The 27,607-nt window shown below is 39.5% G+C and overlaps 1 protein-coding gene across 2 annotated transcripts in view; it reads right to left on the bottom strand.

Annotated features, from left to right (window-relative positions):
• The window catches only part of LOC122417695 (RNA pseudouridylate synthase domain-containing protein 2-like), a 114,370-nt gene that overhangs the window by 66,043 nt on the left and 20,720 nt on the right, over positions 1-27,607 (bottom strand). The window contains exon 1 of one of the 2 annotated variants that reach the window (XM_043431458.1): positions 5,426-6,714. The exons of the other annotated variant lie outside the window; for it this stretch is intronic. Coding sequence (XP_043287393.1) covers positions 5,426-5,578 — 153 coding nt within the window. The 5' untranslated portion in view covers positions 5,579-6,714. Of the gene's footprint in view, positions 1-5,425; positions 6,715-27,607 lie in introns of those variants that run through there. 2 annotated transcript variants of the gene reach the window in all.

Raw genomic sequence — 27,607 nt, 5'->3', positions numbered from 1 at the left:
GTATTTGAATAAACTGCGTAATTCGAGTGTCACGTTGAATTAGTAAGTAAGCAAAGTATTCAAGGAGCCAAAAAAAATTGACATTTCACGAAATTTTACATGCTCGTTTTATTTTTCGATTTCAAATCGATTTAATGAAATATTCGAAACTGCTAACGACGCTGTACGGACTTTTCGCTTAAAAATCTAATAAAATAATCAAAACATTTGCATTCATTTTGAAATCAACATTTCCATGGAATTCGAACGATTTTTTCACCAATTTAAACGCGCAATTACAATAATTTTTCAATTTATAAGTAAAATAAAATAAAAAAAATTTGTTTTACTCTCATCGTCAGTAATTCCAAGTGGATAAAAACGAGAATTAATTTATTCTTAGCGAGGAGCCCGTATTTGGAGCAGAAGTTGAAAAAAATTTTGCACACGAATATGCATAGCAGAAATCGTGTTTATCAGTAATTTCTGTGCTCGAGAATTTGCATTACGACAGAAAAACGTGGAGCTATTTACGCGGGTCTTTTGCTGCTTCGTAGCATTCTTTTTCAGATCGATCCTGCGACAAGTGGACAACGTCGTTTTTGTACTTGAATCCCGACATCCTAATTTCAAGGTCAAATCTCGTGTGGAAACAAAATAATTCCTGTGCATGGATCTCACAAAACGAGAAATATTGTCATTGAAGTAAAAACTCAACCTCAGCTTCGACGATGAGCAAAAGTTTTTCTAAACTTAGAAAAAAAGTGTTGTATAAAAAATCGGAAAAATGGAGGCTTTAAAATAATTTTTTTTTTAATTTTTAACTTTTATTCAAAATTTAAAATAATTACAGAAAAAATAATTGAAAAAAAAAAGATTCTTCAAGATTTTGCTTTTTTTCTCATGAATTCGTGGGAAAAAAAGCAATTTTCTGGGCAGTTACAAAACTCTGGTGTTAAGAGGGTTAAATAAGAATAATAGTGTTCGAATTTGAGGTAATTTAGGCTGTAGAAACATGGGGGACGAGATATGTGGCGATAAAATTTCGCGATATTTCCTTTTATCGTGTACGAGAGCCTACAGGAGAGAGCGAGCATTTGTACGAAGATTCGACGATAGTATACTTGTGGGATTTATCGAAGTCCCGGTTTTAAACGTGAGGGTTCACAATGCACGTATCGAGCGGGCATTGTGCGCTCTCTGCTCTTGGTTAACGTGTAATCTCGTTTGGGAGAGACTATGAATTATTTCACTTTATACTCATATTTACACAGGCTTTTAACAAAAGCAACGAAAAATAACGAGAAGAAAAGAAAAATGAGAACAGAGCGCGCTTTTTAGATTATTGAATAAAACATTCGTAACGAGCTTAATTCACCGTTTTGAAATCATGATAATAATTCCTCACTGAAATTATTATCTGTGTAGAGAAAATCGCTCATTTTAATCTCAATTAATTATTTTTTTGATTTTTCAATATCTTTCCAAGGATTCGATCTTTAGTCTCTCTCGCTCGCTCTCTGTTTCTCACTTCCAATGAACACATTGAGTGGAGAGAAACATGCATCGCTCCGGGGAAGGTCAAATCTCGATCTCATCTTCATCCGTTAAAGGCATAACCGTAGGATGACGCATCCGACGTTTATTGTTATTCGAGCATGACGAATAACAATAATAATTATTATCGATGAATATATTTTATTAGTGAGGATTGAAAAGCTCCATAAATTATCAGTAAAACGATGATAATTATCATTTTTCATGGAATACTGAGATCGAAATTTTCTTCTTTCATTTAATGATTGATTTTGACGCAACAAAGCTCAAAACGTGTGTTTTTTTATTGCCGTTGGACTGACATTCGCCCAAATTGCGATTCGATGGATATTTACTGAGTTATTCTACGATTACTCGGATGGTAATACAAAATCCAAAAAAAAAAAAACAAAATTCAAAAATCCCTCCTGCCAGCCCAATTATGACACAATATTGTATTCACAGTTCAAATTTCAACACAATCGGTTAAACAATGCGGCAGAAATCAGCCTTCGAAATTTCAATGCGCGTATACCGACTGATCCTCACTTTAATTTCTTCTGATTTCAGAGTATTAAGGAGGGTGGATCGCGACGATACAGTGTTGCCATGTTAAACCATGTTAAAAATATTAAAAATTTCAAAATGATATAAATTTAATCAAATTTGGTAAATGTATTATTTAAAAATATAGCTCTCGAGTAATTGAACACTAAAGCTCACGTGTATAAGCATAGAGTTTAATGACGCTGAAGTTTGCAACGTTGGAGTCCAACGAAATGATAAAAAAAACTCTCCAATAATTCTAGTAATTCTCCAATTTCATTCCCAGTCGAATTTGCAATTTGTATTATTTCAACCTGCACCGATACTTCGGGAAATAAACAAATTGGTGAATTACAAATGTTTTTTTTTTCCTTCATATCGTTGGACTCCAACGTTGCAAACTTCAGTGTCGTAGAGTTTACATATATACATCTCGTGTGCATAAGAGCTTCGATTTAACGCTCAGTTATGCGATAACCATGAGGTAAAAAAATTTGAAAAAAATTGTATTCGTGTACTTGATGCCAAAGAATGTTATCACGAAATTTGATCAAATTCTGATTATTTTGATTTCGTGATCGACCCTCCTTAAATGAAATGTTTTCTTCAGGTGACAAAATTTCGTTGAAGGGCTGAAATTGAATTTTTTAAATGAAATTAATTATCATTAATTTATTATGATCAAATATTAAGGTGGTTCATGCACGAAACAATTTTCTTAAGAAAGTCTTGAAATTTGCACACAGTTTGAATGAATAGTCGACTGACACGCGTATCAAATTTTGAAGGACTCGTCTTATTGGTTGTTGAGATAAACGTGCTTAAATATGAAGAAAAATACACAGTTTTATAGGGACTATGCGTAAAAAAATCGCTTATCTTTCCATATAACGAAAGAACGCTTCCTATGACGTTTATAAAAAAGTACATAATAACAATCAAGTATATAATAAAGGTTTGAGAAAAAATTCGAGACGATTGTCTTTCTAGTAATAAAAATACATTACGTTAAAGATTGAACGAGATTGGTACCGAGCACTCGTATAACCTCACATTTGCTTGCTTCGTCATTTTGTTCTTCTTGGCTTGATTCATTCCTGTCAAAGCCTTCTGTCTTTTTATTAATACTTTTTTCTTGATCCACGTCCCTTTCTGTTTCCCCTTTGCCTTCTCTAATGTGATTTCTTACATAAAAAACTATATAGTACTTTAGCCAGGGACGAATGAAATTTCGGGTTCGGTCAGTGACGGCTTGTTATTTCATTCGCCAAAGGATAAGTTGAACAAATTTATTTACAATTTCGAAATTATAACTCTGACATTAATTTAAATTTATATCTTCAATAAGGAAGTAAAAATCGACCCAATTTAGACATCCATGAAATACGACGATCCTTCAGGCATGATCTACCTTAATGAGCCGAATGTCGAAAAATGAAAATTTTATTGCCTGGACGGTTATGCTGACGAATGGATTCAACAAAATGGTTTGACCTGTTTTTCAACGAATCTTAAAGAGGGAAAGATTTTCAAAGAAATTCTAATAAAATAAATTCCAAAACGAAGGTGAAAGCGTTGAAAAGTATCAATAAAAAAGAAATTTTTCTTTTTCCATCTGTTTTTCGACGATCATTGTTAAAGTGGGTGAAATAAAACCGTTGCGATTCGGATGAAGAAATACGAGAGATTTCGATGCTCGTGAAGCGAGGCCGGCCTCGCGTCGCGAGCAGCCTCGACGTCAATTTATAATTCGCTGATAATTTTCATACAAAAAAATATACACTGATACGGAAATGAATTCCCCTCGGAAAGCGTTACTCGGCTAGAAATATTTGTTCGTCTAATCGAAGCGAAGTTAGCAGTGTCGAGTCTTCGAGAAAAGAGAATATTCGCCTCGATCCTAACGCGCTAGTTCGCCAGCCACACATTTTTCCCGACCAATTATCGGCAGTGGCAGGCTCAAATAAAAATCGGAAAGGAAAGAAGAAAAAATCGTTATTTACGGTCATATTTTTCTGTGGCGGAATGGAATTTGCATAGAAGCAAATTCTCCCGCGCGCGCGCGGGGAATTATTTCGTGAAGAAAATGTTGTTCTGTGGCTTGTCTGCGGAGCCGAAAGATTTATGCTTTCCCCGTGGATAGGCTCGTCCTGCGTCACGAGGACGAACCGCTCGTTTTTCTCTCTCCTTTTTTTTTTAATTCAACGAAATAACGTCAGTGCTTAAAAAAAGGCCTCCGAGAATCGAAGGAAACTCGCATATATGAGCTCCTCCTTTTCTTTATTCTTTCTTTCCCATCGCGCGCGCGCGTACGATTCAACGCTGAATAATAAATCGTTTAATTAATCGAGGGACGACTGGTTTTTTGCCCATCGCTATTAAATCTGACGGACGAGCCAACACTGACGTTTTGCAATGCAATTTCTCGCTGAACGAAATGCCTCGTGGACGAAAGTTCAAACGAAATCGAAACACTCATCCCGCGCCAACGGAACGAAGTTATGGCCAGTTTAATGGAACCGCCGATACTCGCGTCCTCGCGACTAACCTCACTAATTTTAATCGCTTCGAGAATGCGTTTTACCGGGTTTAAAACAGCTGGTTATTCGAATAATTTTAGTTTCAACTTCGGATTGAAAAATAAATGGAAAAGTTGGAAAATTTCATTGCTACAGTGGTGAATTCGAATCGACTAATCGCGTTTTGTTTCAACCGAGTTTTCACACGTTTCTATTGACACGATATATTTTTCGACGAAATTCAAAATTTGTTAGGTTTGTTAAGAAAAAAAACATTTTTTTAATGTTTTTGAAAGAAATATTGCAAAATCGTTGAAAAAGAAATGATCTTTCGACGAAACGTCAAATTTTTTTCCGTCGCGCGAAGTGAACTTCGTCCCTTTTCTTCGAATTCCACTGTCCGACGTCCCGTGCGAGCAATTTTCGTGGAATTATTTGCCCGAAAGTTCCGAAAGGTGAGCTCGAGCTCGCATCTTTTCTCGTTTTGCATGAATCAGTCGGAGATTTTGAAATGATTAAGGAAAGAAAAACGTTTGGAAGGAATTCATGTTTTGCCGTGTGAAAAAATCGAGAAACGCGCGTTTCTAGTTACGAAAGACGAGAAGTTTCGCGACTCGGTCGGAAAAACCGTCAAATTTTTTGCCGCTGCCATTAACATTTGGCCGAAGCTTGCTTTCGATTCGAGTCTCGTGAAATGATCTCTATAAAACTTTAGTGTCGATGAAAATTTGAAAAAAAAAGAGAGAAATTTGCAAGAATTACCGAGAGTCGTGGACGAGCGGAAAAAAACGTGACGACTCGTCTCAAACTCGAAAGAAAAATAATTTCGACTCTCTTTCTCGTACCTTTCGAGGCTCCGGAGCGTAAATACCGGGAAGTGGTGCGAGAAGATGCAGCCCTGCGGGATTGGGAATACCGGAAGCCGGATGTCCAGGCGGTATTGGCAGAGGAACGAGTTTCAAGCCCCATGGCAAATACCAAGGTGCGGTGTGATGCATCCTCGCCGAATAAAATCCTTTTTCAGTGTAGAACAACGAAATTCCGAGTATTTCAACAATTTAAAATCGTTGAAAAACAAACGAGCGCAACCACCGATCGGTAGAAACTGTGAATCGTTGGATAAATCGATTGGCCGGCGAGGAATCGATCGAAAACTGACGAAACGTCGATTTATTCGTGTTTATTAATTTCTTTGTGCTTTTGACAGATTTGGTTTTCATGACACGACTCGACGGAAGTAGGAGAGAAAAAAGGAAGTAAACAAAGCGAGGAGAAAGAACGTTCGAGGCGCCCGGCGAGAGACAGCGATTGTTTATTTGTTTTCTAATAACATGGATAATCCTCTTTTTTTAAATCGCAACAGAGCGTGTCGAGTTCACGAAGTATTGACACGCGTGTTCTTTGATCACAGTAGTATAACGTGTTATTATTATTGTTTTTTATTTGTCCTGTATTATCGCGGCGTTTATCTGGTCGTTAAGATTATTTTTTGCCCTCGATATAAACGCTTTTGATCGGTAGGGTGGGGGGAAAATTGGTCAATTCGTGTCGGTGCAATATGCTCCGGACGATTAATCACCTTGGCATTTGGAACGGGAGAGCCGGAACTCGATTTATTGTTTAACCTCGTGTCACTCTATTTTAATAACATTTGAAATAACGCTTTAAAGGTTGCTCGCGGAGACGAGAGTGGCCGGTTATTTGTCAACGGTTTTCAGCGTTTTTCCGAGATCCGCGGGTCCGTCGAACAATGGGAAGGATCGATGCTCGATTTATTGTAATTTCAGGAGCCAGTTTTTACGATTTTTTCTCAAATTGTCTTTGCGTCTCGAGGGCTCGCGACCTTGGGCTGGGAACTTCCTCATATCGCTCAATTATCGCTAGCGCTCTTGATAACTGACGAATAAAAAAATATTTTTCCCATTTTCGCATCTGTTTTTAGAGACAATTTATTGATTTCACTGTGGACCACGAATTTTTAAACGGCGCAATTTATCGCGATGCCTTCGGAGGTTTGGGCTTCGGATTTTTGGATTGTTTAGTTTTTTTTATTATCTTTTACCGACGATTTTCAACGCCGCGGTCAGAAGGAAAATCCGCTAAAACTCCTATGTCCGACGTGCACGCCACGAGCGCGCCGCGACGACTGAACTAACGCGAGCGGCGAGCCGCCGCTTCTCCACGCGCCAAAGCACATGGCGGGGCAAGCGCGCGCGCAAGATTCACCCCGCGCGCGCCAACACACTGCGAAGGTGAAAGAAAGAAAAGAGAGACGAAAACGACGCGCGTGACCTCTCGCTCCATGCATTCGGCGAATTTCATTTTTTTTCAACTACCAAATCAAATTTATAGTCCATTTTTCGTACGGAATATTATTTCTATAGAATCGGTGAAATTCGAGCTCTCCCAACTTCCGACCGAATCGTTTCTAACCTCAAAACCTGCAGGTTTTGGAATTGAAATGATTCCATCGTTCCCAGCCACACTGACAAGATTCTTCGAAAATCCGAGAGATAATCATCGGCAAAAAGGGTCAAAATTTTGTGAATTTCGAATTTTCGTCCGAAACTCCAACCGTTTTTGCTTAGTTTCCCGAATATTTTACCTGACAGTAAAAATCACATTCCCGTCACGGTTTGTCAAGAATTCCAGCAGAAATTCGACTCTTTGGATCGAAGGAGGTAAGAATTTTTCGTTTCCTTTTGTTTAGTCAGTTCGTCGGAATTGAAATTTAGTTCACACGAATGTGTTTTTCAAACATAGAATGATCGCAAAGAACGAAATTCCGAATGTATACAAACGAATTGATTTTTTTGTCACGGAATGAAAAAAAGGGAGGAAAATGAATTTTCACATTTGCATTGTGTCATCTCCAACAATATTGGAAGTGAACAGAGCGGAGTTTGACTGACGTTGATTTTCATTCGGACTTTCGCAATTGTTTACAGCGGCGAACGAGGGGAAGGGGCGTTTGATCCACAAGGTGAAAGGGACGAAGGAAACGAAAGGGAAACGTTAAAGCTGCGAGCAAGTGTGACATGCCTGACAGCAATTCTCTCTCTCTCTCTCTCTCTCTCTCTCTCCCTCCTCTCTTTGTATTTGATTCGTAATACAGGTTGACGAGTTTCGAGATAGTGTAAGCAAGACGTAATATCGTGGAAATAAAGGGCTTGACTATATTTCTCCAATAATTAAATATCGACGGAGGCTTTTGTAATAAATATTTAATTCACTGGTTAATTTTAGTGAAAGAAAGAGCTTCGATTCCGATGAGAATAAGGATGTCATTAACGTCAAGAATCGAATAAATTTATAAATTAAATGCAAATTTTCATTCAATATTCATTACTGAAATGTGTCGTTGGAAAATTAATTAAAAAATCATTACAATGTTGTTATAGAATCGAATAATTTTTATCGAATAATATTCGATAAAAATTCGATTGAATCGACAAACAATTCAATTCAATTAATAATTACGTTCGATTATTCGACGTTGACGACAATTTTTTGTCAGTAACATTAAATTTATTGTATAGAAATTGAAACGAGCGAATTAAATGAAATTATTTTAATTCGATTAAATAAAATAACTCGAGTATAAATGAATGAAAAATAAATTTTCATGGAATTCATTATTTGCACGACTCGTTCGGGATTCAGCTCGCTCATATTTTATTCCGACTTTTTTCATATTGGGCTTTCCATTTTCAGCTTAACAAGAGATGTCCAGATGTGACGGAAAAGAGAACGAAATCTCGATTCGGTGAATCTCGAGATTTTTTTTTTCTCTTCGCATCTCTCGGCTGCCAATTCGAATAGCGAGAGAGGATCAAGCACATTTTTTCCCACATTTCATTTCTCGTTCTTCTTTCCACCACTCTGCTTCATCGTCCCCTGAGAAATCGCGAGGAAATTCTCTTGGGCTTTGCTGCACACGTGGGAACCGAAAATCGTCTCTTCATGCCATGCTAGACAGCCCGGAATATAATTACATCAGTAACTTTGATGACACTAGCGGTGAATGAACAATTTTTAAGCGTTTTTTTTTTTCATTCCCTCGTAACTGCACTCTCTCGTCATGACGATTTTGTTATTCCTCCACATCGAACACAAACATTTAGAAACGCGTTTTGTGTGTCTGGTTGCTATAACTGGCATTCTCTTCCTGTTGAAGTCACTTCTGCCTCAAGTTTGGAGGTGCAGGTTGTACGCTTTCTTGCTGGAAGCGGATCACACTAAGCACAACTGGGTGCATTAATGATAAAACTATTTTATCAGCAGTATTCGGGGTATACATGATTTTTAAGTTTATCCTAGAGTATCTAGTTATTAAATGTATATATAACTTTTAAAATAAGCTTCTTGGTTTGCATAATTGTAAGACCTCACACCTCTACATTCTCTAATTATAAATTTTCATATAATTGTATCATTTAATTTGCACGAGCTGTATTTTGATTTTGATTTAGTTATGATTTTATGGTTCACTGTATGATCAAGATTAGTATTAAGTTAAGGAGTTTCGGTACGGAAGTCTAAATATTAAGAAATTGATCAAATTTGGTGATAATGTTCTTCAACATCAAGTGCGAAAACACAATTTTCTTCAAAATTTTCTTCTGCTTAGTTATCGATTAACCCTACACCTCATGTGCCTTTTTTCATACCCTCAACCTCATGACCGGGGTTCGAACGCACCCCACTTTTTTTCTGCTTATAAATCCGGTCCTACGATGCTAAACTGACTTTATCCTACACCATTTTCTTCGTTTTTTTTATAACGAAAAGAATGATGTACGATAAAACTAATTTCAATTGAATTTATATATTAAAAAATCCGTCGATAATCATTCGATAATGTCGCTTGTTGGGACAGGAGCGTAGTTTGAAGTTCGCGTGGGGTGTGCTCACACCCCAGTCATGCGTTCTAGGGTTAATTACGCATCAAAGCAGATTTCTTATGCCCGGAATGTATACCTATATATATATGGAAAAGCGAAGCTTATACACGTGAACTTTAGTGATCAATTACTCGATAACTGTGTAGAAGAAAAATTAAAAAAAAATTTTATTGTCAAATTTGGCACTAAAGAATATGTTCACAAAATTTTATAAAATTCTGAACTTTTTGAAATTTTTTACGTTTTTATCATGGTTTAGCATGACAACATTGTATCGCCTGTACCGAAACTCCTTAAGTCTTTGGTTATATTTTCTAGTGTAACTATAGCGTATGACTATGTTATGAGATTCACTTTCGCTTATGCTTGTTCTTTTGTATCAATTGTACTCTTTAACCTAGTTTGTTCAACTGTTATAGTTGACTTCTGTACATAGCTTCGTTGCCTAAAAATTTACACTAAGGCAAATAATAAACGATCAAATCGAATCAAATCCAGGGATGAAAATTTTGAAAAATGTACTGATGGAAAAAATATCGCGATGTCTCATTCGTCGAAATTTCGTACGAGCTCGTTTCTTCGAAAATATCAAAACAATCACTTTGGAGTATTTTTTGAAAAAGGGGGAAAAACTGTTTACATGAAAATGGAAAAAAATGTTGCAAATTGCTTCCTCAAGATGGTCAAGATGCACGATGCTCAAAGCTACGAGGTGCTATATTTTTCATTTTGGCTTCCTCATAGAGGAAGCTTCGAGCATCGTGCATCTTGACCATCTTGAGGAAGCAATTTACAAATATTAATTTGCAGCATTTTTTTGTATACAAGGAAATAATGTATTTTCTCTACCTTCTTTTACGAACTTTAATTTATCTCTTTTTGTTTAAATCCATAAAAAAAAAACTGAATGACGAGCCATCAGAAAAAAGTTTGTAACTTTCAATTTTCATCGTTTTTCCATTTCATTTAAATTGAATAATTCCGACAACTTTGCTGGAAAGTGTAGAGGAAGTACAGACTTATACACAATATCTTACAAAATTTCTAAAAATTAAAGCTGTTCGACGATATTTTGAAATACTCATATTTTCGTAAAATTCAAAAAATCATAAAATTTAGACTGCTCAACCGATATTCCCTAAATTCAATACCAACCTTCCTATTACGATAGTCTATTTATAAAAAAATAGTATAATGTGCGCCTAGGGAGTAAAGTAGGTCCTTCTCTACACGCATATCGTTGTCGCCCGAGCGAAGCGAGGGCGACAGATTTGCGTGTACGGAGGCCTACTTTACTTCCGAGGTGCAAATACTATTTATTTTCTCACCGATGTGGAAAGTTCGATAACGTATACAGTGTAGGTAATGAATGAACAGAGAGTTCAAAACTCGCTGAATTTTTTTCAGGGTTTATGAAAATTTATAAAAAAAATTGAATAATAACAGTGATTTATATTTAAGTAGAAGAATAAAGTTTAAAAAAATAAAAATTTCTGAAGAAACCATTTTTTTTCAATAAAAAATGTATAAATTGAAAAAAATTGAATTTTTCAACGCTGAAAAAAAATCACAAATCATGAAGGAGATGAAAATTTTTCGAATTTTGAGAAACCAGATTTTTTTTTTTTTTTTTTAATAAAAAAAGAACGGAATCCTAAGAGTTCTGAAAAAAATCATTTTTTTAAATTTCCAACCCATTTTTTAAATTTTTCAAAAGGCAAAAAATTTGCGATTTTTCTGCCATTTTTTTTCAATACTTCAATTTTTTACATTCCGTAAATTTCTTTTTCGAAATTTTATTTCATCAAATAGTTCCAAAAAATTCACCCTTTAATTTTGATCTAGGATTTCAATGGAAAAAGAAAGACGAAAAACAAATCCATTGTTTCGTTTATTATCAATTTAGTACAATGTTTTCGAAAGTTAATTCTTTAAAATATACCAAGAATCGAGATTCATCAACACTAGTAGTTTTTTGATCCTTTTGCCATTGTTCAAAACTTTCCCAGCACTGTATATTATTTTTTGATGTACAAGGGATCAGTTAATTTTCAACAATTTTTGCTTGTTGCATACGCACACGCGCAGCACACACACACACACACACACACGCACACACATCCGGACATTTTTTCTAGATATGATTTTTCGATGTTTTGGGACATTTTGAGCACATTGACATTGAAAAATGGAAAAAAAAAAAATTTTCATCATCACATAGCTTCCTCTATGAGGAAGCAAAAATGCGAAAAATGAGTGAAAGAATAAACATACAATAAAATTTTCTTTTCAACATTCCATTTATTTTTTGCAATTATTGTTATGGCCATTAAACATTTTTTGGCATAAAGAATTGTTTTTCAAATCGTGTTTTTTTTTTTTTTCATAAAAATATTTAAATTTTTTTTCGTAAAAAAATTGTTTTTCATTGTTTTCTTCTCACTTTTCCCATTGACTTTCATTATTTCAAACCTCGTTTCATTTAATTGAAATTTATTTTGGAAAAAGTATTGCCGAAAAAGATAAAATGTTTCATAATTTAGACGGAAAATGTTGTAAAAAAATGGTTCGTTTGCTAAAAAGTGTTGGAAAATGCATATTTCTATTACTGACATATTTTTTCAGTTTCAGAAATAAATTCCCAGGGAAATTGTGTCCGAAGTTGTAGAGCGGCGCTTTTGAAGGGAGTGCGACGGAGCGGGGAGGAAAAAATGAGTAAAATTTATCGATTTGAGATTGAGACGTCTCCGGGTGGAGAGTGAATGCGAGTCAGAGGTGAGCGTGGCAGGATAAAATAAATAAATAAAACCGAAATAGACAATTAAGTGGACCAGCGTTCCAAATGCGCTGCTTGGCATCGTTGAACCATCAATTAACGTCAAGCTCGATCTTTCGCTTTTCTCGCTCTCGGATATTTGTGTGGTGCTCGTGCCCCTTTGTACGCGTGACATTATAATAAGTGTACACCGCCGCCGCCACCGTTTTGCCGATTTTCATGCCTCGAATAACTCGAAAACGTTGCAGACACGCAGCCGAATTGCAAGGAGCTTTTGGGAGCCCTTTTTCTTCCACGATTCCCATTTCTTGGTCGCCTGGGAACCGGAAGTTCAGCGCCGAAAACCCTGCTCGGAGACTCCATATTTTTTCGGATCGCTCTCTGACCGTGCTCGCCGAAAAAGCCATGGAAATTCGAGCTCGGTCACTCTCCAATAATCTCACCTGCAATTAGTCATCCTTCGAGACTTCCGCTCAGTAAAACAACGGAAAAATGGCCTGGAATCCGGACAGATCGTGTGTACAATTACGATATTTATAGTCCAACGACAATCGCATTTTGCCGCATCGTCGACTTCGCGCTATTTGGCATAAAACTCCAAAGTCGCGACGATACTTGGGCTCTTCGCTCTCCCTTGCATTTTCGTGTTCGTGGACACACGCTATCAATTAATGCCGGCTAATCACGCCCGATTAACTTGCACGCTCCGTCTAAGGCGGCCCCCCGCCGTAAAATCGTCTCGAAATAACGTAATTAGTGTTCTGTCTGGTGCTCTTGAAAAATTGTTATTTATTGAGCGGTTATTCGGCTTCGGCAATCTCGGGTGAGCACCAATCTTGCGTCGCTTTTTATTTCGTTTTTTTTTTCTTCAAAATGCAATAACAAAACTTCACGGAGATTCTTAGTTTAAGGTAACTCCTGTACTGCATGCTAGTCAAATGAGTGCTAAATTTTAAAAACGCTTTTAGTCCAAGTTTAACGTACCGATTAAATTTATTGTTAGTGGATTTGTATCACAGCACATCTCATTAAGATGTAAAAATATTAAAAACGTTAGTTTTACGAAAGCATCGACTGATAAATGCAAATTTTCACGCTGACACATTTTCACTGGTATTTTTCAAAGAATTATCTGCGCTTTTTCATCGATTTTATTGCAACAAGTCTCATGTTGTTCGTCAACCGGTCCTCTATGAATTCACCGTGTAGTCGTTTTTTTAACTTGATCGTTTCACCGTTGCAGCTAATTGTTCTTTAAGTGAAAAAACTTTTTCATTCATTATTTCTCTCAGGAATGAGTTTAGAGGAATATCTACGTGGTGAATTCATAGAGGATCAGTTGAGGAACAAAATGAGACTTGGTGCAATAATATCGGTTAAAAATACAGATGATTCTTTGAAAAATACCTGTGAAAATGTGTCATCATGGAAATTTGCATCTATCAGTTGATAGTTTTGCAAAACTATCATTTTTAATATTTTTTCACGTTAATAAAAAATGCTTGAATGCATATGTACTAACAATAAGTTTAATCGGTAGGTTGAACTTGGTCTAAAAGCGTTTTTAAAATTTAGCACTCATTTGACTAGGATGCAGTACAGGAGTTACCTTAACTCATAGACGCGACACTGGTGCAAAAATTTGTACTCACGAAAATTTCAAGTGTCTCGAACTTCGAAATTCTTACGATTTGGCCACTTTTCTATAATTAAACTTGATTTTGCATCGTCATAGAAGAAGCTGTGTGACGATGAAATTTTTTTTTTCCAGTTTTCAATGTCAATGTGCTCAAAATGTTCCAAAACATCGAAAAATCATATCTAGAAAAAATGTCCGGATGTGTGTGTGTAACTTCTGAAAATTTCAAGATTTATTACTGATTTTTTTTTTTATAAATAGATTCTCATAATGGGAAGATTGGTATTGAATTTGAGAACAATCGGTTGAGCGGTTTGAATTTTATGATTTTTGGAATTTGACGAAAATATGAGTTTTTCGAAAAATCGTCTAACCGCTTTAATTTTTGGAATTTTTGTAAGATATTCTCTACACTTTCCAGCAAAGTTGTCGGAATTATTTAATTTAAATGTAAATAGAAAAACGATGAAAATTGAAAGTTGCAAACTGTTTTTTCTGATGGTTCGTCATTCAGTTTTAGGAGCAGTATATAAGCCTAAAAAAGTAATAAATTGTTTTCTCAAGCTTTTAGAACAATGCTGAAAGCTTCCTCCATGAGGAAGCCAAAATGAAAAATATAGCACCTCATAGAGTAAGCTTTGAGCATCGTGCATCTTGATCATCTTGAGGAAGCAATTCGCAAATTTTAATTCTCAGCATTTTTCCCATTTTTTTAAGGAAGTTGAGGCATTAGAAAAAAATCAGTTAAATTTAGGAGCGTCATTACTGAGAAAAATCAATAAAAATTTGGGCCAATAATTATGGAAGTCAAAACTTTTTTACCATTTATTCAATTCCGCACTCGCAAATAATGGAAAAATTCATAATCAAATAACCGCGTTTTTGGAGGCTCAATTTTCCCGTTAATAATCATCGCGTGTCTTCCTTTTTATTCATTTCCAGAGTTATGGGAACGCGATAAAATTCAAGGAGGTGGGAGCAAGTTGGAAAGAGAGGCAGGAGGAAAGCAGCTGTCGTCGTCACGTCAGACGAGCGGAGGGGCGAAGTAGTAACCGCATATAGAGCGTGATTGCGAATCCTACCGCGAGAAGAGACGGCGAGCGAGGCGCGTCTCGGCATTTCCGAATTTTCCACGCACTCGTACACACACACACACACACACACACACACACACACACACACACACACACACACACACACACACACACACACACACACACACACACACACGTGGATAAATTGTGGGATAAATGGAAATGCAGAAGCTAGAAAACGCGCCCGCCGGATTATTTACCGTCGGGCGTTATTCCGCAGCGCTTGTGTGAAAACCCCGCGCCGAATAATGCCGAGTGAAAGACGCCCGAGACTGATTTGTAAGCGTGCACGATGGAGCTGATATTCGCGCGTCCCGAATCCAACAAACTTTTCATCTATAAATATTTATATTACAAGAAATTTCTAAACCTCGGTTGCATTTATTTAGCTTCAAGACGATTTTATCGTTCGATCGATGAAATTGGAAGAAGAATTTACAACTTTCTCAATTGAAAAGATAAGAAACTGATGAAAAAAGGAAAGAAAAAAAAAAAAAGGGAAATTTTTCATCCAAAGCATCGGTCGCGATGCAACATATGAGAAAAGAATTTTGGGCGAAGAGTTACGATCGAATTGTGAGGCGTAGACACGCCGTGTGTCGTATACGGCAGCGGGGATTCTTCATACTCTGAGATTTTGCTATATCAGTAGAGCCCGCGAGGCCTGGTACACATATTAAGTCGGTACGACACGCGATTCCTGTCACTGGCGTTGCAGGTTACGTCTGACGCGTCGGCAGCTCTAGAATTGCGGTTCGAACGCTTGGCGTACGAAATGGAAGAGACTTTTGGGTTCTCGTTCCATTATGGATATTTTCGAGTCCAAATTTTTCGGGGAAAATCATTAGGAACGAGGGCGAGTACGATTTTTCAGTTGCCCTTAAAATCAGTCGAAATTAGGCAGCCTCGTGGGTTTTCCAAAGGCACTAGAGTCAAAGTTCCAACAACATTTCCAAAGTAACAAGTAACTAAAATCTGGCTGCGTCGCACTGCCTCCCGGGTCGGCCATCTTCGATGGAAAAACTCGTAAATTCGCGAGAAAATTCAATTTCCGGGCTCCGAATTCCGAGATTTTTCCAACACCACCAGCGCCAAGGTTTTGTCACCGCGCCAGCGAAATTTCCCTAGAAAGTAACCAAAATCCGTTTGTTTTGCAGTGCCCCCATGGAAGCGGCGTCGTGGTTATCCGGACGTGGGAGCACCGGAGGCGGGGTCGTAAAGAACGACGACGCGGAAGAAAGCCCCGGGAAGCGAAGTTGGGACATCTGATTTGGAGTTTCCTCGAGTTTTGGCGGGATCGAGGATTCGGCGTGAAGGAGGGAAGCATGCGAATATGCGGACTGTTATGGCGTACGGAGAGCCGGAAATGGGCTCCGTGCGGGGGTGATGGATTCGCGATACCACACGAGTATTTCCGTAGGTCGGTAGTCGCCCAGATCGCGCGGGTGGGTAGGGAGCCTTCCGGAGTTTGGGGGCTTTGTGGAGGCTCCTGGTGAAATACGAGTGTGCGGAAGGAGGCCGGTGACGCGAAGGTACGTCGGCGGGATCGGGCGGGGTGTAGCGCAGGCGAAAAGTACAAAGAGACGGAGAAAGTCAGGAGCACGCTAGTCCAAGTGGCTTCAGGCCTTGGCTTGGTGTCTCCCGACACTCTCGCGAGCAATTCGGTGTCTTTTACCGCAATGCAGAACATTGGATTTCCAGAAGTCGGTCTCGGTGCTGGTGCCCGCGAGTCTGAAGCTAAAGCCGTTGAGAAAAGAACACGAGGCACACTCGCATAGCCGCTGCTAGGAATGGGGAGTGGATGAAGGGAGAGCTTGACAGAGATCGCAGTTGGGATAGGTCGGCGCGAGGACAAACGTCAGACACTCATTCCCGTCGCATCTGCTTGCCCATCTTTCTTCGGTTGGCAGCGCCCCCCGGCCCTGGATCTCTACTCCGCCACCCCGGGCTCGAGGCTTCCGCGCCAAGCTTCTTTCCGGAACTATATTTCCGTGGCTTTCTCACGCTTCCCTCCATCCGTTTCGATGCATCGCTCTTGCTGCTTGCGAATGATCCATGCCTTGGTGGGATTAACCTCTGCGTGTGTGCTCGACGCGGTGTTGATCTTCTAACGGGGTCTGACTCACCGGGAGCTTTTTAATGTTGATGGAACTCGATGGGACCTGCAGTTGGCTGCTGACGTTCACGGGGACCTTGGACCCTGGCTTCCTGATGAATTGCTCCCTTCACTGCCGGCACCCCTGCGGAGTTCCCTGAAGGAGTTCCATAAACAAGTAGGAAGGATCATGAATGCCGGATTCTCAATAAAATATCGATTCATTCGATTGGGATCCAACGTAAAGAGACACGAAGTCCGGTGGACGAGGGTGGAAACAGAAAAAGGAGGCATGCGAGCAGACACTTGATACGTGTTCTACTATAAATCCTATCAATTGCAAGGGAATTTGAACGAAACTGTAAAAATCAAAAATATTCTTCACGTGCACCACCGCCGGGATATGAAAACTTTCCAGGTATCATACAAGCGGTTTGTAAAACGACGCTGAAGTTTCCAACGCTGGAGTCCAAAGTTGGAAACTTTTTGCACCACGAATCGTTGGTGCAGCTTGAAAAACTACGAATCGCAAATTTGGCAGGGAACACAAAATAGGAGAATTACTGGAATCATTGGAGAGTTTTTTTCGATCATTTTGTTGGACTCCAACGTTGGAAACTTCAGCGTCATTTTGTAAACACGTTACTGATTTCGTCACTCGATTCATTTTCATAGTTTAAACCGCATTTAATTGGGGGACTAGCTGCTAACACTTGTTCGCCATCAAGAACTTACGTTGGGCAGGATTTGCACCGGTCCGATCACAAATATTTTCCAAGCTTAGGAACATTTTGGCAGAAAATGAATGCGACACGTTCACATGTCACTGGTACTTTTCTGCGCCATTTTGAATAGGCCCCGCCCACATGTTGGATCCCAATAGAATTGAGGTACAACAAATCAATTTCATAATAAATTGAGTACCCAGAGATCGATCGACCGAGAATCGACTCTGTGAAATTCAATGGAAAAGAATAAATAATGACAATGGTTTTTACAAAAAGCAGAGAAATTGAAGTACGAGTCAGCTTCTTCTGTAGAGGTAGGCAAGTAAAAGTCACCGTGTCAATGTAACTTTATTCTTCTTCTATTTGGCTAGATACTTCAATTCACTTAACGACTTGACGCGACTTCACAGAATTTTTTTTTGAATCACCAACTTATAGAACAGTATTTGAAGAATGAATCTTACGATGGGAAGATTGATTCGGATAATTAATTAGTGCTGGGAAAGAATCAATCTGAAAAATTGATTATTGGTCGGTTAATAATGGATTCTTGGAAAAATCGATCCCTAGATTTACAACAACGGCCATGAAAGCCTTAAAATTTGGGCTGGGAAGGAACCTGGTCCCAGGGATCAATGGATCTTCGGATTCGAAGCTCCAGCTGAGGAGGCTGAAGCACAAAGTCAGAAGTCGAGCCGCAAAGAGCCCTAAAAATGGATAACTGTGCCATCTACCTTAAAACAGGTCCGAAGCGAACGCTTGCGCGGATGGGGAGAGCGTTAATGGTGAACCGGTTCGATACCCGGTGGGTCACGATGACCAAACTAGGGTTTGTGGACTACGCCAGAGTATATGGCATTTGTGGCATTCGCATTGGCCCCAGAGCGTTTAGGTACTTCCATTTGAGTCGGTATAGCGCACGCGAACGCAGCCAGCGGAGTGAGCCGAGAGAATTGATAGGCCGGGGTCAGGAGGGCTCGCATCAATGCAATCATTCGACACTCCGCGGCTATCGTAATCCACTATGCGTCGGAAAACGCGGCGTTCTATTAAGCTTATCGAGGCCGTTAGAGGAGCGCGTTCACCAGAGCATGCTGCAGCCTCGGCGATGAAACCGAATGTCGGGCTGGTTGGTCCAGTTTTGAAGGCAACGAAATCCTCGTGAGATGTGCACTTGGCTCAGCGGATGTCGACGCCTGGACCGCTTGGATTGCTGACGACGATGTCACTTCTGCTTATTCTGATTGGACCTGGTCGGCCTCTCAATTTTCCAACTGCCAAGTACATGGGAGATTGCAATTGTAGCAATCCGACGACCCACAGCGAAGTGTCACCAGGAATAGCCTCACGTAGGGACGAGTTATCGAGGACGAGTATATTTTAGGGATTTTGGCCGAAATTAGTTGAACTCAATATTTTTACGAGCCAACGATAAGTTGACAATTACGAAAGTCACGGCAACAAACTTTTATCATCGGTAACGCATTTTAGTAGTTCGGCCGTTCTGTGACTAGTCAAGTAAGCAACTACTTTATGTTGATTAAATTGAAGCCTAAATTGTTGATAAAATAAATAAAAAATTATACGTCGAGAATATTTTTATCACGAGAATGTAATAAAATGCTTTAAAAATGTCATGAAAGGTAAAATTTATACTTCAACTTGACTAGTTGATGACTGAGCCCAACACTTTAAATACATGTAACCTAGGGAATATTTTTATTGTGCGAAAGAAAGTTTACGTCTGTTTAACGCCACCGAGAAATAGGAATGGCCGATTCATTAAAAAAAGCAAAGCTACTAGACGAACATTCCCATTTGGTCCAACCTAATGACTGAAATGCGCTTTCGACACGTCAAAAACTTAAGTTTTTTCATCTTTTCTTTCTTAAGAGTATGGATCAGTCGACTGACCTCACTTGGAATTTTTGAAATTGAAATTCTCTGACACGGTTTGACCGATTAAAAAAGGCTCTGTCAGCCTACGCAGAACGATGCCAAAAATCGACTGACAGAGCCTTTTTTTAATCGGTCAAACCGTGTCAAAGAATTTCGATTTCGAAATTTGCAGCTGTCTCTCTCGCACTCACGGTTGCGATATACCGACTGATCCATCCTCTTAAAAGCCCCATACGGTAATGTGTTTTTTTTTTTTTTTTTTTTTTTTTTTAGAGGAACGGAATTTTTCGAAGCTCCAACACCATACAACTTTTTCCCAATTATTGTGAGTTCTTCCATAGGGTACCGTGTTAAAGACTCAAAATTGTAAATAAAATAATTCAAAGCTCGCCCGGTAAGAGGCCCCGAAGCTGTGCTTACCGTTATCAGGGAACCTTAAACTTACGACGCTGGAGTTTGCAACGTTGGACTCCAATGGAATGAACGAAAAAAACGTTTGTAATTCACCAATGTTTGATTTCACGAATGATTGGTGCAGGTTGAAAAACTACGAATTGCAAATTCGGCATAGAATCCAATTGGAGATTCACTGGAATTATTTGAGGGGTTTTTTAGAGCATTTCGTTGGACTCCAACGTTGCAAAGTTCAGCGTCATTTAAACCTGCATTTACCGCAAAAAAAGTGGAGCTTCACGGCACTTTATCGAACGGCCGAACTACTTTAATCGCATTCTCTTGGGGGACTTAAATTTTTTTTTATCAGCCGACTTCAAATTCACAAGTCAGGGAAAGAAAAGTTGGTTTAGCAAATTGACTGGGAATGGGCGTCCACATTTAGTATACATAGTTATATAGAAAAGCCCAGGCAGCGACTGGTTTAGGGCGGTTGAATATTTGGCCACCAGAGGTCACAGTGACATTTGTGAGTTGCCAGTAGATGCGCTGTCCGTATTGGCCAGACTTAACCCTAGAACGCATGACTGGGGTGTAAGCACACCCCACGCGAACTTCAAACTACGCTCCCGTCCTAACAAGCGACATTATCGACTGATTGTCGACGGATTTTTTAATATATAAATTCAATTGAAATTATTTTTATCGTACATCATTCTTTTCGTTGTAAAAAAACGAAGAAAATGGTGTAGGATAAAGTCAGTTTAGCATCGTAGGACCGGATTTATAAGCAGAAAAAGAGTGGGGTGCGTTCAAACCCCGGTCATGAGGTTGAGGGTATGAAAAAAGGCACATGAGGTGTAGGGTTAATAATACTTGGCGTCAAGACTCTGCTGCGTCTCCAGATTCGAGAAGCTACACGAGCCAAAGTTCATTGCCTCGAGACGAATTTTTCAAACATCCGTCAATCCGCCAAATCTGACATTGTGTCTTTTCATCAATAATAATCATCTGGTAGCGTTGATTGATCCGCCGAGTGTTTCTATTCTCCTCGACGTAGCATCATCGCTCGATGGGCTCCTGACTGATGACCGGAATTCGATGATTCGGTAGTTGGACTACTTGCAATGTAATTTCCCCGAGTTTTAGTACGCGTCAAACGAGTTAGTTTTATCTGGAATATTCTGGGCAAAGACCGAAATGTGAGCGTTGTTTCGAGGAGCTGAATTGGTGCAACGACTCCGAGGGAGGATGACGCCGGTATAAAGGCCGCTGGCACATCAACGAGCAGCAAAGATGATCAAGCGTAGGAAAAGCCAACCGGGGAATAGAAGAAGAAGAAGAAGAAGAAGAAGAAGCTGCGAGAGGCTTTTCTAAGAGCGTTCGGCTGCCGGTACACAGTTGGCAATTGGCAAGTAAGACAAATGCGGCGGGACGGAAATTGGCCGAGGTAGAGAGACGAGGCAAGGAGCGAAACGAAAGAGGATCACAGCGTGGACGCTCTTATTGGGCTGTGCTGTACTGCGCCCTGCTGCTGGACCCCTAGCATCACAGAAGCATGCTTTTGGCCAATGTTGTAAAGCAGAGACGAATAGAGACGATGAGGAACGAGTTGGCGTAGGCATACGCGTGTGTCTTCGTGTGTGTGTGTGTGTGTGTGTGTGTGTGCGCACAGCTAAAGGGATTGCCTGGCTATAGATGCTGTGCTCAACGTATTCGGTGAGTAGATGAAACGGAATGGTGGTATGGAACGCAGAAGGGGGAGAGCGAGGCAACTCGGTAGAGTATATTAAAGCAACACTATACAAATGCTCCCTTTTCTATGTACAGAGTGTCCCAAAAGTAGAGCATTTGCGATCGATTGTGATTATGGAAGGCCCAGTGACATTCTGAGGATTCAAGGTAATGGTAAACTGGATTGCTGAACCTGATGAGCGGTGACCAGGAGGAGGTGCTGTCTTTGGGCTTGAACGAATCTTGGGGTTCATTTGGGTTGGGTTGAGTTCCAAAGTTTGGCATTATTTTCATTGGTTCCGGTAAGGTTGAGTTTTGATTATTGGGTTCGTTTGGGTTCGTTTGAGTTCGTTCACGCTCGTTTAGGGTTTCGATTTGTTTGGGTTCGTTTGGGTTTGCTCGAGTGGTTTGGGTTTTCTTCACCACCTGGATCAGCGCACGTGCGACCGAGTGGCCCAATTGAGTCGTCATCTCGTCAAGATAACGTTGCAGAGGGAAGCGGACAGAGAGTCTTGTCCCCGGAGCTCCGGGGCACGGTCCCAGGTACTTTTTCCCATCCCGAATTCCTGGACGGACTGTACGAGGCTAGCATAGGCTTGGAATGGATGGTATTACGGAACCAAAATCTGTCTCGAGTTGGATGAGGATGGCAGAGTGCAAAATAGGAGTGAAAGTAAGAGGAGGCGCATGCGAGAGCTGAGAGAATGCACGATGCGAGGCAGAGCCGCGGTGGAGCCCCGGAAAATCGGAGAAAAGGAGAGGCTCGCTCTTTGTCTCGGTCTTTTTGGGTCTCCACGAGCCCCGGAGATGCTCGATGGCGACACAAGTGCATCGTCAACCAGTTACTCTTCCCTGAGCAAAGTTATTGTCCGTTATTTCATCCGGCGAGTTTGTTTTTCCAGACTTATATTTTCACACCGCATCGTCTCGTGACGAAAATAGTCTCGTAGGCCTGAGAAAACGCTCGCTCGAGGCAGCAACCTCGGCACACCGCAAAACCGTCCAAGTAGGGCTAGCTGCTGTTGAATTTTATGAGGATCGAGCTCTCCCCGAGGCTAACAGATTTTCCCTCATACTTGACTAATGTCCCTGGAGTCTTCACTTGTCGCTGAATAACTGGTCAACCGGCCAGGAAGTGCGAGTTACTAGTTATTCATCCCGCGAGCTTTTCGCTCTCTTTCCTCATTGGGTTGGTGACCCGTTGCCCAATTACTACTTTCCGTGACTGACGACAAACGTGGCTACGCGTCTCGGGCGTGCCAAGAAGCCTTCGTCCGCAAACTATTCCTACACGACTCAAGCTTTTCAATGTTGTTCTTTTTTTTTTTTTTTTTTCAACGTTTCTCTTCTTTTTACCAATTTTCTAATCGATTAATAAGCTCGTTCCCACCTTAATTCTGTGATTCGGCAATGCAACTCTCTTTCCCGGGACCGCTGAAGTTCGTCTTTGTAACCCGACACGCTCTACAGGCTCCTACACCGAGACGCCCCACTACCTTAATAAACCTAAACAGCGCATAATAAATCAAACTTTCGAGAACAGTTTGCTCAAAAACTAGTCTGGATTCGAGTCCCGCAAGCTCGTTCCTCCTGTCTCGGTTCTCGAGTTTGCTCGTGTCCGGGAGGCAAGAATTGAGAGGGGGGGTCAAACCACCAGAGCCGCTGCTATCCTCTCGAAATAGATCGATCTTAGGAGGACCGTAACTCACGATTCGTCAGGCGTAGCCCTGACGGCTCTCTCTCTCTCTCTCTTTCGCTTCTTCTCTTTCTTCCTCAACGTTGAAATTTGACGTTGACGAAACATCTCGACTCGCCGTATATTCAGGGGCCCCTCGCAGCACCCCAGCCACAAAAAAGCGATCTAAAATAGTCATTTGTGTTGCGTGGGTCTTTTAATGAGAGGCTACAAAACTTTTTTTAAATTAGCCCCACTCTCGCAGTCTAAATTAACAAAAACCATCAATCAGATAAGTTTGTTGAAGACCCAACGATCGATCAATTAAAACGAACGTAGGGTCACAAAAATAAATCTTTTTTTACTTTCGATCTCGTTCGTTCGAGAGCTCAAAATTATGGAAATTTATTTCTCCGTTTTTCACAGCGAAAACCTTATTTTTTCAATGGCTTCTTCAATTTAGTTTTATTTATTTCACTTCTCCCATTTTATTCAACTGGTGACTGCGGCGGGTTGCCTTTTTTTAAACGTACTCGTCTCAAGTCACTAGGACAACCTCGAGTAGTATTTTATCTCTCCCGACTGAAAGGGAAAAGTTTCAAATTAAAGAAAATAAACGAAATTTCACGAGCTTTCAGCTGATCGAACTGCCTGCCTCGCGGCATATCTCGAGGTTACGTCATTTTTTTTCTCTCCCACTCACTCGGCAGCTCCCAAGGAAAGCGAGAGCCAGCAGCTGGAAGCTCGGAACGAGTTTCGGCACGTGTGTTTGACGAGCAAAAAATCTGTGGAAGGGGGCACACTATGAGGATGGACAAATCGTTAATAGCTCGTAATAGACCGCGAAATATCGTGAAAATAATTTTGGTCCCTTGCGCGCGAGGTGAGGATTATAAAAAAAAAAAAAAAAAAATAAAAAAAAATGTACGAACGTGTTTCCCCGCACATGTGCATCTATGTACACACATGTGGGTATTACATGAGAGAAAAACGAGGAAAAAAAAAATTAAAATAAACAAAAAAAATAAAAATAAAAAAAAGAAAGATAAACTCGATCTCGGGGAGTCGCTGGAGCGCAACTCGTTGCGCGTCATCGAGAGACACTTTCACCCGGGCGAGCACGTGTAACGTTAAAACTCGTATAAAAGAGAGCCTCGTGGCGATATGGACTAACCAACCAATTTTTATCGTTTCCATCTCCGGTAACAGAGGTTCGTTATAACTTATTTTTGTGTAATTTTCTTTCACACTGACATGAAAATTAAGTCGTTGTGCAATGAATGAATGGGAAAAAAAAAAAAAAAAAAAAAACAAGGACCAGAGGAACGATAACGGCGTATGCTCTAATCCCTGGGGAAATCATCGTCCGAAATGAATGAGGAAGAAAAATTAAAAATTAAAAATTAAAAAAAAAACCCTGAAAATATATCGAAATAATTGAGAAAGTTGGAAGGAAACTTTTGAAAATGAGTGCTTTCGAAATTTTACGAGAACCAAAAAAACCCTCAGCATTTTTCAAAAGCATGCGAAAGTGCATTCCAAGTAATAATGAAAAAAGAGAAAAAATTCGATCGCGAAGGTAGTCCGATTTCGTGCCGGAGCTGGTTGGTGGTCCAGGCGAGATCTACAGACGCAAATAAAGTTTGAAACGCGAATTCGCAAGGCTGAACCGCGAGACAGCAAACTCTGGGAAACGGAGGACGGCGGGGCGCGGGGGGCGGGGGGGGGGGGCTTACGGGGAGGGGGGGGTGACAGCGTATTATCAATAAACCGGACCGAAAATCGATCGACGGATATTGCACACGTAACGCTTTAGGGCTTTCGCACATTGGAGCCTGTACACAATATCGATCTGTGGTGAAATAAAAGGAGCGATGAGGAAAAAAAAAAAAAAAAAAAATGTAAGCCTGCAGAATGGGCCGGTCCGTCGTTTTTATTGAGCAATTTTTTTTTTCCTTTTTTCATTGGATACAGAATATTTACGTACTTGAATTAAAAAAAAAAAAATTTTTCTACCGAAGTTATTATAATTATTAATTAGAAGAGTAAAGCACCGAAAAAGGCGGTTGGAGGAATATCGAAACATTTTTCAGAGCCTGAACACGATCGAGGGGGAGAAAAAATATTCGAGATCGTGGAAAAAATTAAAAGACAAATAAAACAAAAAATGAAGAATAAATAGAAAAATAATAAAAAAATAAATAAATAAATAAATAAAAAAACGTGTGGATTGATGTGAAAAACGGCGTCCGGGGTTTGTACAAACACGGAAAGGTTGCACTCCGCACAAAATAGAGTGCAGCAGCGTCCATCGAGAATCGAAGGATGCATTGAATGGAGAAATAAAAACGCCGGGGAAGCAACATTTTTTTTTTTTTTCCCCACGGAGAAAATAGTGTAAAAAAACATGGCGTTGGGGGCCGCACCGCGGGAGAAAAAGAGTTTCGCGATATGGAGGACGCGTAGTTGTCGCGACTGGGGAATAGCAACGAGGGTGCAGCAACATTTTTTTTTTCTCTGCGACCGCAATGCACTTGCTCGTCGTGTGGTGGGCGCGAAAATGACCGAGTTTTTACATTGAATATAAACACGAGGATCGTACCAATAAAAATGACGTGTATAACGGCTTGTGGAAAAAATCTACGAAGGACGAGTTTTAAGTACTGGAAAATTTGGAGCCATGGACCCGAGGCTCACAAAGTGACGTCGGTCCTCGATTTTAATTCTATTATACGAGCCATTTTTGAATCGTTATTGAACATTATTCGAGGAAAAAATAGTCAAAAAATGTCTGGGAATTTGTCCAAAATCACTCCGAATATTGCAAGCAGAATTGCAACGAAGTTAGTTGACAAAATTCACTTAAAAAATGTCGAGAATTACTCCGAAATTACCTGCGGATAGTGTGACATACTTTGAAATTTCTTTAACGATGAAAAAATACTCCAAAATCAACTCACGAATGTAAAAATAGTTTGGAAATTGCACGATGACGTCGAAAGCAGTCTGAAAGTACTCCGAAATTGGCACGAGAGTACCTAACGAGAATAGACCATGATCGAGATGAAAAATTTTCAAAAAATACTCCCAAAACCCATAAAAAATGTTAAATCACTCAAAATATTATAAATGTGTCAAAAGTACTCGAAATTTACGATTTGCTGAACAAAAAAATCTGCATTCGGATATTCAAGTGAGTGGACATCCCAATTAAAATATTCGGAATTCCAGGTGAGAAAATGAGTCAAAAAATATATTGAAAAATACTCCAAAAAACGAGTTCGAGGGCTCATAATGCAATTTTACGATTTAAAGTAGCTTCACCGCTCTATGACTAGTCAAGTTTGCAACTACTTTATATCGATTAATTTTAAGTCTAAATATTTAATAAAATTAATAAACACTTAAATTGAGAATATTTTTATCACGAGAACGTAATAAAATGCTTGAAAAATATCACAAAAGATCAAATTCATAATTCAACTTGACTAGTCGATACCGGTGACACTACTTGAAATACACAAATCCCAGGGAACATTTTTATTGTACAAAAGAAAGTTTACATCGGTGTAATGCCACCGAGAAAAAGGAATGGCCAATTTATTAAAAAAAGAAAGCAAAGCTACTAGACGAATGAAAGCACGTGAATCAGTCTCAAAAATAAATTTGGCGAAATTCCCATTTGGTCCAACCTAATGACTGACACGGACTTTTTTTAATAATATTGCCCAAAAGTTAATAACAAATTGTTTAAACAATTAATTATTCAATAATTTTGCGGTGACCTATTGTTTTTTTTACCAATCAAATGTGTGTATTTTTCCAAATGCTCATGAATTTTTTCAGAATTTTCGTGGATTTTTTAAATTTCTTGAAAAAATTTTGAAAAAATTTTTAAAAAATTTGAATTTTGGATATGTTTTAGAAGAGATATTTACCATCAGTTTTGAAAAGTCTTAAGGTTATTGGAACAAAAATGCACAAATAGAGCCACTTAAACAATTTAAAAAAGGGAATTTCAAAAATCCACGAAAATTTTGAAAAAAATCATGAGCATTCAGAAAAATGCGCACATTCGATTCGTAAAAAA

This window comes from Venturia canescens, chromosome 11 (genome assembly GCF_019457755.1).
Source record: "Venturia canescens isolate UGA chromosome 11, ASM1945775v1, whole genome shotgun sequence".
NCBI lineage: Eukaryota > Metazoa > Arthropoda > Insecta > Hymenoptera > Ichneumonidae > Venturia > Venturia canescens.
Note: the sequence above shows the minus strand (reverse complement) of the source record. Positions and strands in the feature narration are given on the sequence as shown.